General features: G+C 43.9%; 1 protein-coding gene across 1 annotated transcript in view; it reads left to right on the forward strand.

The window, feature by feature from the left end:
• LOC311226363 (E3 ubiquitin-protein ligase TRIM47-like) overlaps positions 1 to 12,531 on the forward strand; it is a gene marked incomplete at its 3' end in the record, with an annotated part of 98,286 nt that overhangs the window by 6,354 nt on the left and 79,401 nt on the right. Inside the window, exon 4 of the mRNA XM_084311792.1 lies at positions 10,599 to 10,844. Coding sequence (XP_084167918.1) covers positions 10,599 to 10,844 — 246 coding nt within the window. The remainder of the gene's footprint in view (positions 1 to 10,598; positions 10,845 to 12,531) is intronic.

Consider the following 12,531-nt stretch of genomic DNA (forward strand, 5'->3'; position numbering starts at 1 on the left):
ACCAATGAAATGGAAGAACATAAAAATAAAATAATAATAATAAAAATGAATAGAATAAAAAATTTTAAAGTAAAAGAATAATTCAGGCAAATGCCTTGTTAAAAAGAAATGTTTTTAGGCCCCTTTTAAAAACCTCAACGGACTGTGGTGCTTGCAGATGGTCGGGGAGGGCGTTCCACAGCCGAGGAGCAGCTGAGCAAAAGGCCCGGTCACCCATGGTGCAGAGGTGTGTCCTGTGTATGGGTTGAAGTGTGTTTGAGTGTCCAGAGCGGAGGGAGCGGGTGGAGGTCAGGGGAGCGATGAGCTCTTTTAGATAGGAGGGGGCGTTGCTGTGGATGCACTGATGGGTGAGGAGGGAGACCTTGTATTCAATCCTGGAGGAGACAGGGAGCCAGTGTAGGGAATGGAGTATGGGTGTGATGTGATCATATTTCCGCACTCTCATCTCATTTGACATTGCCCGTGTTACAGCACACACATTTTTTATTACAATTACATTACAATTACATTACAGCACCGTATTTATGATGAATTGAAAATGGGGGACCCTGATGGAAACAAGACGAAAGTCTTTCTCAGGTCTGCATCCTCTTAACAATTGTATGTATTGAGCTGTACTGTACTGTACCCATTCTGCAATCTGTTAATAAACTTTTCTCTTTTGATATTTTTATTGGTTTTTTTAAAAGATTTTTCACATACAGTTACTTACATTACAAAACAGACATTGGGACAGAAGGGGGGGGGGGGTTCCTCCAGTTCATCTATGCCGTCATGCCAGCAAAAACAGATCAAAAAGAAAAACAAGCAAAAAAAGGAAATCTAACCCAGACAGGCACTGCACAGTACTGCACTTGCCTCGAGCCCATTCACATGTAGGCATACATATATACATATATTATTTTTTTCTATCCAAAGTCTGTCCATACAATGGGGCATTGGGCCTTTAGAAGGATCTGAGAAATTGTAGCAGGAAAGTAGTCCAATAGTGGGGCCCACACATCCTGAAAGGAAGCGTTGTTGCCTCTATGCATTGCACAGAGTCTTTCATGGGGTAGCACACCGAAGATCTCTCTGTACCACATCTGTATGGATGGAGGCCTATCCTTAATCCAGTTTATCAAAATGCATTTCCGGGCTGAAAGCAGAAGTTTATCAAATAGTTTGAATTGTAAGGGTGTCAAATTATTTTCCTTTGATGGGAGTCCCAGTAAAAAAGCTCCTGGATCCTTCTTTATTTTCACCTTGAAAATGTCGCTCAGCTCACGTGCCACTTGGCCCCAGAACCTGGATATACACTTACATTCCCAAAAGTAGTGATAGTAGGTGCCCAGATCTGTTTGACATTTTGAACATAATGGAGATATTGAACGGTCCATTTTGTTTAGTAACACAGGTGTGATGTGTAATCTGTGAAGAATTTTATATTGTGTTTCTCTTAGTCTGTTAAACCTTCAAAAGTATAAACCTTTTTAACTGAGTCAATGGCCTCCTGCCAGTCGTCTTCAATATATTCACTGTTAAAATCTCTTTCCCATTTGCGGAGGGATGGTAACTCCTGTGAGTCCAGTGAGTACAGCAGTGAGTAAAACGCAGAGATGAAATGTGATACCTTACTACAGTTGGATAAGAAGTTCTCTGTTTTGCTGTAAAGGGAGCCCATTGGCGTTGGTAGCTGTAGTGAGTTAATAAAATGTCGTATTTGCAAGAAACCAAAAAAAAATTCCCTTGGGAGGTTAAATTGTGTTTGCAGTTGCTGAAACGACATCAACACACCATCCCTAAACAGATCCCCCAATACACGAAGCCCTAGTGAGTGCCAGGTCTTAAAGATGGCCGAACTGCGCCCAGGTCCAAATTCATGGTTGCTAGAGATTGGTATTAGCAATGATCTTAGGTCTCCTCTCCCTGTGTAGATGGTAATCTGTTGCCACACTCTGATAGAGTTATAGATAATTGGATTGCCTCGTATCTCCCTATGAATCTTATCTTTATTACCGGTTACCAGTGCCCATAGTGAGTTTGGTGAGCAGCCCCACGAGTCCACACAGTTCTTATTGTGTAGATAGGCTTGTAACCATTCCCAGATGTAACGAGCGTGACAGGCCCAGTTATAGAAGAGTATATTTGGCATGGCAAGGCCCGCTTTACTGGTTGGTAGCTGCAAGATTTTAAATCTTTGCCTGGGTCTCTTTCCATGCCAAATGAACTTAGAAAAAGCCTTCTCCAGATCTTTAATATCTTTTTTGGATACCCATATGGGAAACATTTGTAAGGGGTATAGAAGGCGGGGTAGAATGTTCATTTTTATTAGACTCGCCCGTCCCATGACTGATAGTGGGAGGTCATGCCACCATTCCAGATCTCTCTTAACCGCTGTGGTGACTGGGGCCAGATTCAGACGTGCCATATCTTTTAAGTTGGGAGAGACTTTAATGCCAAGATATGTGAATCCTGACGTAGTCCATTTAAAAGGAAAATTATCTGGGATGTCTGATTGGGTCAGGGTTCCTAGTGGCATTGCCTCAGATTTACTTTGGTTAATTTTGTAGCCTGAGATAGCGCCGAAGTCTTTAACAATTGACAGGACAGTAGGCACTGACCTCTTCGGGGAGGTCAGAAACAGTATAATGTCATCTGCATATAGAGCTATTTTGTGGGGGGTGCCCCCTGTTGTGAGTGAGACCCCCTCAATTTCATGATGACACCGGATAGCCTCTGCTAGCGGTTCGAGTGCTACGGCAAACAGTAATGGGCTTAGGGGGTCCCCTTGCCTTGTGCCTCTTGCCAAGGGGAAAGGCTCAGAGCAGGTACCATTGGTAAGGACACAGGCCACGGGAGAGTGGTAGATGGTTTGAATCCACTTAAGGAAGTCCCCTCCAAGTCCATATCTCTCCATGACGTCGAACAGGTACCGCCATTCTACTCTATCAAAAGCTTTCTGCGCGTCTAGTGACACTGCTAGCGCTTTGTGTTTCAGCTGATTAGAGTACTGTATAACATTCAGTAACCGCCTCACGTTTGCAATGGAGTGTCGGCCTTGTACAAAACCTGTCTGGTCTGGGTTTATTATCAGAGGCAGCAGTCCCTCTATCCTCCTTGCTAATAATTTGGAGAGTATTTTACTATCCACCGCTATCAAGCTAATGGGCCTATAAGAGCCACACACGTCGGCTGGTTTATCTTTTTTAAGGATGAGAGATATATTAGCCAAGTTCAGTGTTTGGGGAAGACTGCCTCTTTGTAATGAGTCTGCATACATCTCTCTCAGAGGTCCGACTATAACCTTACTAATTTTTTTATAGAATTCTGGGCCATAACCGTCCGGGCCTGGGGCCTTACCCCCTTTAAGGGTTTTTATCGTTATGAGTATTTCTTCCTCTGTTATATCTTTACAGAGAGACTCTCTGTGTTCTTCAGATAGTGATGGAAATGTTATTTTATCAAGAAAGTTTTTCCTCTGCAAGTCAGAGGTTCCACACTCTGAAGAGTATAACTTTTGATAAAAGGATTTCATAATTCTATTTATATCCTTAGAGGTGTGATGGCTAACTTCGTTGTCATCTTTGAGGGAGGTTATTGTGTTAGAATTCTGTTTACCTTTAGCCAGTCGAGACAAAAGTCGACCTGGTTTGTTTCCCGATTCATAGAACTGGTGCTTTGCCGCGTAGATGGTGGACTTAGCTTGTTTTGTCAGAAGTTGGTCTAGAGCTGACCGGGCTGCATCTAGTTGTTTTGCCAAATTTTTTGCCCAGGAACGTTTACATTCAGATTCCAATTTTAAGATACATTTTTCAAGTTCCAGTTGATTTTTGATGGCCTCTTTTCGTTGAGCCGAATTGTACGAGATAATACAGCCCCGGAGATATGCCTTTGCTGCCTCCCATAATGTGGAGGGGCTCATCCCGGGGGTTTTGTTTACAGAGAAGAAAAACGTCCATTTGTTAGTAATATATTCCAAAAACGGGGGGCTGCTCATCAAAGAAGGATTCAAACGCCATTGTCTACTGGCAGGGTCCCTATAGGGCATATGGAGAGTCAGTCTAACTGGACAGTGATCCGAGAGCGTCTGTGTGCCTATTATACACTCCTTAGTCCTATCCAATATCATTCTAGACGTCAGAAAAAAATCGATTCTAGAGTACACCTGGTGAGGTCGAGAGAAAAAAGTGAAGTCTCTTGTTCTTGGGTTGAGTACTCTCCAAACATCAAATAGCTCCAAATCATTACATAGCTCTCCAAGTCTGACACTTTTACGAGACGGAGTAGGTCGTGGGGTTGACTGGTCAACATTTGCATTGGGAGCGGAGTTAAAATCTCCCCCGATGATGGTGTAGTTAATTGAGAATGCGGATATTGCAGACAGTAATTTAGAGAAAAAGGAGGCCTCAAATACATTAGGAGCGTATACACAGCCCAGAAGGATATGTTCACCATAAAGGAAACCTGATAACAAGACATATCTCCCTTCATCGTCAGACACCGCCTTTTCTAGGGTAAATGGGAGATTATTATGTACAAGAATAGCTACTCCGCGGCTTTTTGTATTGTAAGAGGAGTGATATACCTGGCCTACCCAGTTACGCTGTAATTTCATATGTTCTATGTCAGACAGGTGAGTTTCCTGTAAAAAGGCTATTTGACATTTTTCCTTTTTCAGATAGGACAATATTTTTTGACGCTTGACCACATTATTTATACCCTTCACATTATAATAATAATAATAATAATACTTCGTTTTATATAGCGCCTTTCAGAGGACCCAAGGTCGCTTTACATAAGGGGGGGGGGGGGGAGATAACAAGTCGACAAACATAGTGGACAGACACAACACATACATATAAAGTGAGGGTTATTGAGGGTTATAATTTTAAGATCACTCATGTCAAAAACTAATATAATACATAATGTGTTGCATGAGTGCGTACTGGGAGCCTCTTGAAGCTAATGTGGGCAGGTCTCTAAATGGCTGGAATAAGGAGGAGGTGAACGGAGGGGGGAGGGGGTGAAGTACATAAAACAAAATAACCCTACCGTCTTGTACAGACGGGTTACACATAAAACACATACGGCCCATTCCTAATGGATGGGCTAAAATGATTAACATCGTTCCAGTGAAGCTGAGAGGAGTCCCGCCGCGGGAGAGTAAAAGGCCAATCTATCAAGTGATAAAATCGGCCCCTCTCCGCACACCCCCCCCATCCCCACACCGCCGTATCAATTGGTAGTAAATAGTTACAGAACCCAACAGTACTGGAGGTTCACTCCTTGTCTGTAGGTGTAATTTCAATCAGATATTTAAAGATAATATAGGCTACTCGCATCCGATAATTTGACCAAAAATAGTATGACCATTTTCTTCTGTTTAAACTTTTCAATCAATCAATCAATCACAGGCAACACTCCTGGATGTTTCTGTGCCAGCTCATCAGGGACCTCAGAAACTACAGGGATGGGAATTACATCTGGAGTAGCCAGCACTTTGCCACCAGCCAAATCATTCCCCAGAATGAAGGACACACCTTTTATGGGGATGTGAGAACATACCCCCACAACAACATTGCCTGATACTAAGGGAGAGTTGAGTGTGACCTCATGCAAAGGTGCATTCACAAAGCATCCTCCAAAGCCTTGAACAATGGCACCGGAATGCAATGAAGACTTTTCCGAAAATGGCTAAATCCCATCCAGAATGAGGGACTGAAAAGCTCCTGTATCTCTCCATATTGTTATAGCCTGCTTTGACTCTAGTGCATCGGTCAGGGAAACAAATCCATCCATCATAAATGTTGAGGAGCCCTCTAGCTCTCTGTCCCCACCTTTGATACTTCCCCCATCACCCTCTAACGTCGGCATAGGTGTTCTGCTTACGGTTTCTACCAGAGCCACAGTTTTTACATTTTTCTGTTTAAGCACAGGGCACCCAGCAACGATATGACCAGGCTCCTTACAGTAGAAACATATAACTCCCTCTGGGAATGCACTAGCAGAACCACCATGCCTAGGAGTTGAAGTAAACTGACCAGTAGACACAGGTTTTGGGAAACGGCTCCCCTGAAAAGGACGCCTAACCCTGGACTCAACACGGTATTCCTCTACAAAGACGGATTTTTGTGTCAACACAAACTCATCAGCCAAGACAGCATACCTTACGCTCGTTTAGATGAGTGGAAACAGTATCAGGAACACAGTTTTTAAATTCCTCTAGGAGAATCAACTGTCTAAGCTGCTCTTTTGACTCTGCTTTTTGAGAGGTGCACCATCTATCAAACAGGTTCTCCTTCTCTTTTCCAAACTCAACATATGTTTGTCCCTCCGACCTGAGATAGCCTCTAATTCGCTGACGATAGGCCTCTGGGACTAACTCATAAGCCCTCAATATGGAAGCTTTAACAAGCTCATAGTCAGCACTTTGTTCAAGGGACAGAGAAGTATACGCCTCCTGCGCCTTACAAACCAGGACACACTGCAGCAGCAGCGCCCAGGCCGTATTAGGCCACTTCAACGTGGTTGCCACCCGTTCAAAATGGGGAAAGTACCAATCCACATCCTTCTCCAAAAAAGGAGGCACCATTCTAATATGTTTGCTGACATCAAAAGTTGAACGCGACTCTGAATGCACATAAACCGCCTGCAAGGCAACATGCTTAAATGCAAGCTCTTTCAGCCCACGTTCATGCTCCAGCAACATTTGTTTTTCCTTAAGCTCACGCTCTTGTTGTTGTTGTAGCTGTTTTTCCTGAAGCTCAAGTTGTCTACCCTTAAATGCCAACTCCCTAAGCCTCCATTCAATGGCAACGCCTTCTGCTACACCAGAGAGTTGTGGAGACACCTCAGACAAAAGAGGCTCCTCCACCTTTGCCACAAGCACACGCTCCTCAATGAGTACAGCCCTCAAAGTATCTAAGGCCATTTTTAAATGTTTCTCACTGGCAGTAAGCTCAATATCATAGTGTACAGCAAGCTTCAGAATTTGCTCTTTGGTAAACCTCTCCAACAGCTCATCAGAAGGGTCACCAATAAAACCCTCTATGGTAGCCAATACCATCCTTACTGTACCAGTCACTACAATTTACTTACTGTACAGTTTGGTACCAAGAGTTGCCAGAGCTCAAAACCACCCTAGTATACACATATTTATTTGAAGAACCACTAAAGAACCACTAAGAACCACCAAGAACCACAAAGAACCACAGAAGAACCACTGAAGAACCACCAAAGAACCACTGAATAACCACGAAGAACCACTAAAGAACCACTAAAGAACCACTGAAGAACCACGAAACACCCCTGAAGCACCGCTGAAGCACAGCAAATGGCAAATGGCAAACTATACAAGAGAATCAATGCCCCTCAGTAACACAAACCAATTGAGGCAAAACCCCTTGTGTTACACACAAGGAACAACAAACTAATTCAAACAGGTGCCCCTTATAATCTGATATGACCACAAATAGCTTCTAACATCTACACTGCAGTCAATGAAGGACTGCTAGGCCCACCACATGTCTAATCTAAAAAAAAAAATACTTACATCAGGCCCTAACACACTAACTATATTTTCTGGCACCCTAACCTACCTATACTGAAAGCTAAAGCACTGTAGACCTAGCCCTCTTCAACCACACCTGCTACCAGCCAAAGATCATATCGACCACAAACCCATCAAGTATATGGTATGGTACAAGACAAGTAGATGGTACCAATCCCTTCAATGACCGCCCCAGGGTTAAGTGGTACACAGGAAGCTAAAACCAGCCAGAAAACAATGAAACTACCTACTTGTGGTGTCCACTAAACTAAATATTTTAACAGCATGCAAGTAGTCAAATCAAATTATAAAGTAAGGGCATACTCACCTGTTTGAAGACCGGCTCAAGCCCCCACGTTACATAACACCTGATCACTAACCAAACTATAGCACCAAGACACACCATTCAATATAATTTTTTTTATTTTATTTTTTTTACTAAAGGCAATTGCCTACTCAAACAAGTATAGGGGTATATGTTTTCCAAATTCAATCCCGGACCAGCGCCCAATATGTTACGACCCTGGCTCAGAGGGAAGCAACATAAGGGGGACACAGACACCAACGGTCAAGTTTAAACCAAAAGGTTATATTTATTACTATAACTAGCACAAACAAAAGGTCAATGTGGTGGAAGGGAGGGAGACACTGCTCCCACAGTGTCTTCCAGCAGTAGAGTGGCAGTGTGTGGGGCGGGGGAGGGCCTTTTGAGCCCAGACAGGCAGCTTCCCAATTAGCAGCTGATTGCTGCAACACAGGAGACAGTGGCAAACAGCCTGGCACATAACACATCCATTAGGTGTGTGAGCATGTGCGTCAGTGTAGGTGTGAGCGTGTGTGTACATGTCTATATGTCTATGTGTATACACTTATTGTCCTATTGGAGCCAAAATGATACTGTTCACATCACCTGTACATCATAAGTAGCTGTTAGTATAGGATCGGAAATCCGCTGGATGTTGAGTGAATTACACAGCCCAATAACAACCAGTGGTAAATTCTCGAAGCCAAGTAGGTGGCTCGTTACACTAGATTGTTAAATAGCAGATTCCACAGTGGCCCTTTAGCAAGTAGTAATCCGTTGAGGACAAGATGACACATTATTCACAACATCTGTATGGTACAAACATAGCATATAGACATCCGAGTATCTCCCCTTTCTGATCGAAAAAGTTTATAGTGATGTGCAGAGCAAACAGTATCTCAAGAATCCTTTATTTTTTTTTTTTAAGAATGCTAGAATTGTGTGTACCAAAGGTAGCCTACCCGACCTCTCCCGCTGCTGCGTGCACAATGTTCTTTCTGACGTACTGTAGCTCATCGCTTCACTTGCATCGATGAACTCTTTATCTTTTCCCTTGTGTGTGATGCGAAATTGGGCTGGAAAAAGAATGCCGTACCGGGTGTCCTCACGGCCTCGTAGTAGCTTCATCACCTCCGTAAACGCAGCCCTGGCTTTGGCGACGCTCGTGGCATAATCGGGGAAGATTGCAATAGCCACTCCTCCGTTGGTCTGCAATGGAGCCTGAGCGCGCGCCCGGCTCAACACCTCGACACAGTCCTGGTAGTAGTGGAGTTTAGCCACGATAGCACAAGGCTTCCCGTCTGTCCTCTTCGTCCCCAGTGTTCTGTGCGAGCGGTCGACCAGCACTTCATTATCCATTTGTAGCACGTCTCTCAGTAGTTTTGAGACCGACGCTGTGGAACTCGAGCCATCCGTCTCAGCTACTCCCAGTATCCTTACGTTACACCTCCTCATTCTTCCTCCCATGTCCTCACACTTTCCCCTGAGACCGGCCACCTCTGTCTTTAAGTCTTTGACTGTGGTTTGTAACGTTACCACCTCGTCTGCCCACGTCAAAAGACCGTCTTCCACGTCCTTGATTGAGACCCCCATTTTGTCAACCTCCTTGTGTATTTTCGCAATACAACTTTGCATTTCCGCTTTCATCTCTTTCAGGTATTTTCTAATAACGTTGAACTCTTTGGAAAGTGCATCTTTCAATTCTGACATTATCATCGCTGCAAAGTCTGAGTTTTGCGTGAGCAGAATCTCCGCCTTCAAGGCTGCGGTGTCCACACCAGGCATCTTTGGCGATGTGGTTAGTGGCGACTTGGAACTGGAAGTCGAGGCTTTGTCGGGCCTACTGGAGGCCGGTCCGGCGTATTTGAATGTATGCAGATTCGCCGCCATCTGTCCATGAAAACATTGTCCACTGGTTTAATCAATGTTTCCTGAGTAAAATTCACCAAGTTTCGTGAAGTAGAAAGCTTATTAAATTAAAATAAGGCAGAAACTCGACGAGAGCTCAAACAAACCGCGTGCTACTCCATTGTCCTCACCTTGGACCTCACCTTAACACTCACTTTAGACACTTTAACACTATATTATATGTATCTATTATTAAAGAGATTTGCACTACATTCCTACCTCATTTGCACCTTACCTTAACGTTTTGTACCTAATTTTCTGCATTGTACCTCACTGTTTACTAAGTTTTACTCACTGTACTTAGATTGTACCTAGGTTGTACTTTAGATTGTATATTGTATATATGTATATTGTATATTCCTCTTTATTTACTTACTTTTTACTTAAAATTTTTTTTTACTGTATGAAGCACACAGGGGCTTATACAGAACCAAGCATTTCACCGTAAAGTATGTGTATTTTATTGTGACAATTAATAAACAAACTTGAAACTTGAGGACCCTGCCTCTGGAACCACATGTACCCCTGTTAGCCTGGGATCCAATCCTGCCAGAGCCTTCTTTCCTGTATCTGCCCTATTCTGCATCCCTCTCCACCATCTTACTGTCTGAATAAAGAAAAAACACTCTCTTAATAATAATAAATAATAGGTTTAATAAAGAAAAAGACACTGACGGAACCAACGAGCAGGTTAGCTCCTTGCATGTTAACCTCAGCCTTCGGGAGGGGGGGGGGGGGGGGGGGGGGGGGGGGGTGTGTGTGTGTGTGTGTGTGTGTGTGGGGCATAAGTTGTAAAGCTCTTTAGAAGAAAGTGCTATAAAAGTGCAGTCCATTCATGTCTTTGTGTCTTAACAGAGTTCAGCCCAGACAGCAGTGAAGGCCAGTGATAAGATCTTCTCTGAGATGATCCGCTGCATACAGACGAGGCGCAAGGAGGTGAAGGCCCTGATCGGAGCCCAGGAGAAGACTGCAGTCAGTCAGGCTGAAGGGGTCCTGAAGCAACTGGAACAGGAGCTAGAGGAGCTGAGGAGGAGAGGGGTGGAGCTGGAGCAGCTGGAGGAGCAGCTGGAGCACGCTGACGACCACATCCATTTCATTCAGGTTCACTAGATATTCAGTCTTATCCATAGGACTGACTGTAACCGTTTCTGATGAATATGCCTTTCATATGTCTTTGAACCACATCCATTGTACTCCGGTTCACTAGCTATTCAGTCGTATAGATAGCGTTAGGACTAACTGTTTCTACTGAATATGCCTTTCATATTTAAACCATCTATATCTACGTTTACATTTCTGTGACTGCCCATGTACTATTTGCAGTAGTAAAGTCAATATAAATATACTGTAGGAGATGGGAAATCACGACCAGAGAGAGTAAGGTTTCTTTGACCACACATCAGTGTGCGTCATTTATTAGCATAGCGTGGATACCACAACAAACCAAGCAAAGAGTTCATATGGCCGCTCTAGCTACCCACAATGCCCTGTGTCCTTAAAGTGACAGTGTAGGTGGATTATGTCCAGTCCATGTAAGTGTCCATGTAAGTGCCCACTACAATATGGTGAAACACTAGTATTTCTGTGGTTTTACCATAGAAATACTATGTATATGGTTTAGGGCTAACCCCTATTAGTCGATTAGTTGACTAATCGGTCGAAAGGAGCCGTAGTCGACTGCCAACCTCTTAGTCAAATACAAAAAATAAATAATAATACAAAAAAAAAATACAAAAAAATGTATCATTCTTTCCAAAAGAAAAGAGGCCTAGAAGCATGGCTAACGCTAATGGCACGCAACCAGAGGCTAACTGCCTAAGAAAACAGGCACAGAGGCACTGAAAGAGGATTTCACCCATCTAATGAACACACTAGACCAGACAAATATCAAGATGTATCCATCAGTGGACGAATTGCATGCTTTTGCAGAGGACAAGAAGCCTTCAGTCGACTCCTTCAGACATTAAGCAACCCCCACAGCCCAAATGGAATGATACAAAAAAAATATATATCATAAATTTTTTTCCTTTCTTTTTTGTCGACTAATAGTCGACTAACGGCAAATGTTGGCCTATCATAGTCGACTATCCAAATCCTTAGTCGGGGACAGCCCTAATATGGTTATTCCTTTTTTTTTTTACCTACTTTGTCCTCCTTTTTCTGTGATTTTTCTCCCATCCCAATTTCCTCTCGTGCCAATTCTCCTTCCCCTGTCCTGATCGTTGCTCGCATGTGCCCCCCACTGGCCGGTTTTTTCCTTTCTTTTTTGTCGACTAATAGTCGACTAACGGCAAATGTTGGCCTATCATAGTCGACTATCCAAATCCTTAGTCGGGGACAGCCCTAATATGGTTATTCCTTTTTTTTTTACCTACTTTGTCTCCTCCTTATTCTGTGATTTTTCTCCCATCCCAATTTCCTCTCGTGCCAATTCTCCTTCCCCTGTCCTGATCATTGCTCGCATGTGCCCCCCACTGGCCGGTCATAGGGAGGGTAGAAGCCCATCACATGTCCCCTCTGATACATGTGGAGGCATCCAGCCACTTCTTTTCACCTGCCAGCGTGGACTCTCATTGGCGAGGTGTAACGTGTGGGAGGCTCACACTGCCCCCGCCATCTCCTGTCTTTGCTGTGCAGGCGCCCTGACCGACCTGTAGGAGTCGCTGTTTACAATGACCAGATTACCACCCATCGACTTCCCTCCCGCTGACTCTGCCAATTGAGTCAGTATGACGGCCGGCCCAAGCCGGAGGGAACGCTGACAGCCGGATTCGAGACCGGTGTCTCT

This window comes from Notolepis coatsorum (genome assembly GCF_963971535.1).
Source record: "Notolepis coatsorum genome assembly, chromosome: 1".
Taxonomy (NCBI): Eukaryota; Metazoa; Chordata; class Actinopteri; order Aulopiformes; family Paralepididae; genus Notolepis; species Notolepis coatsorum.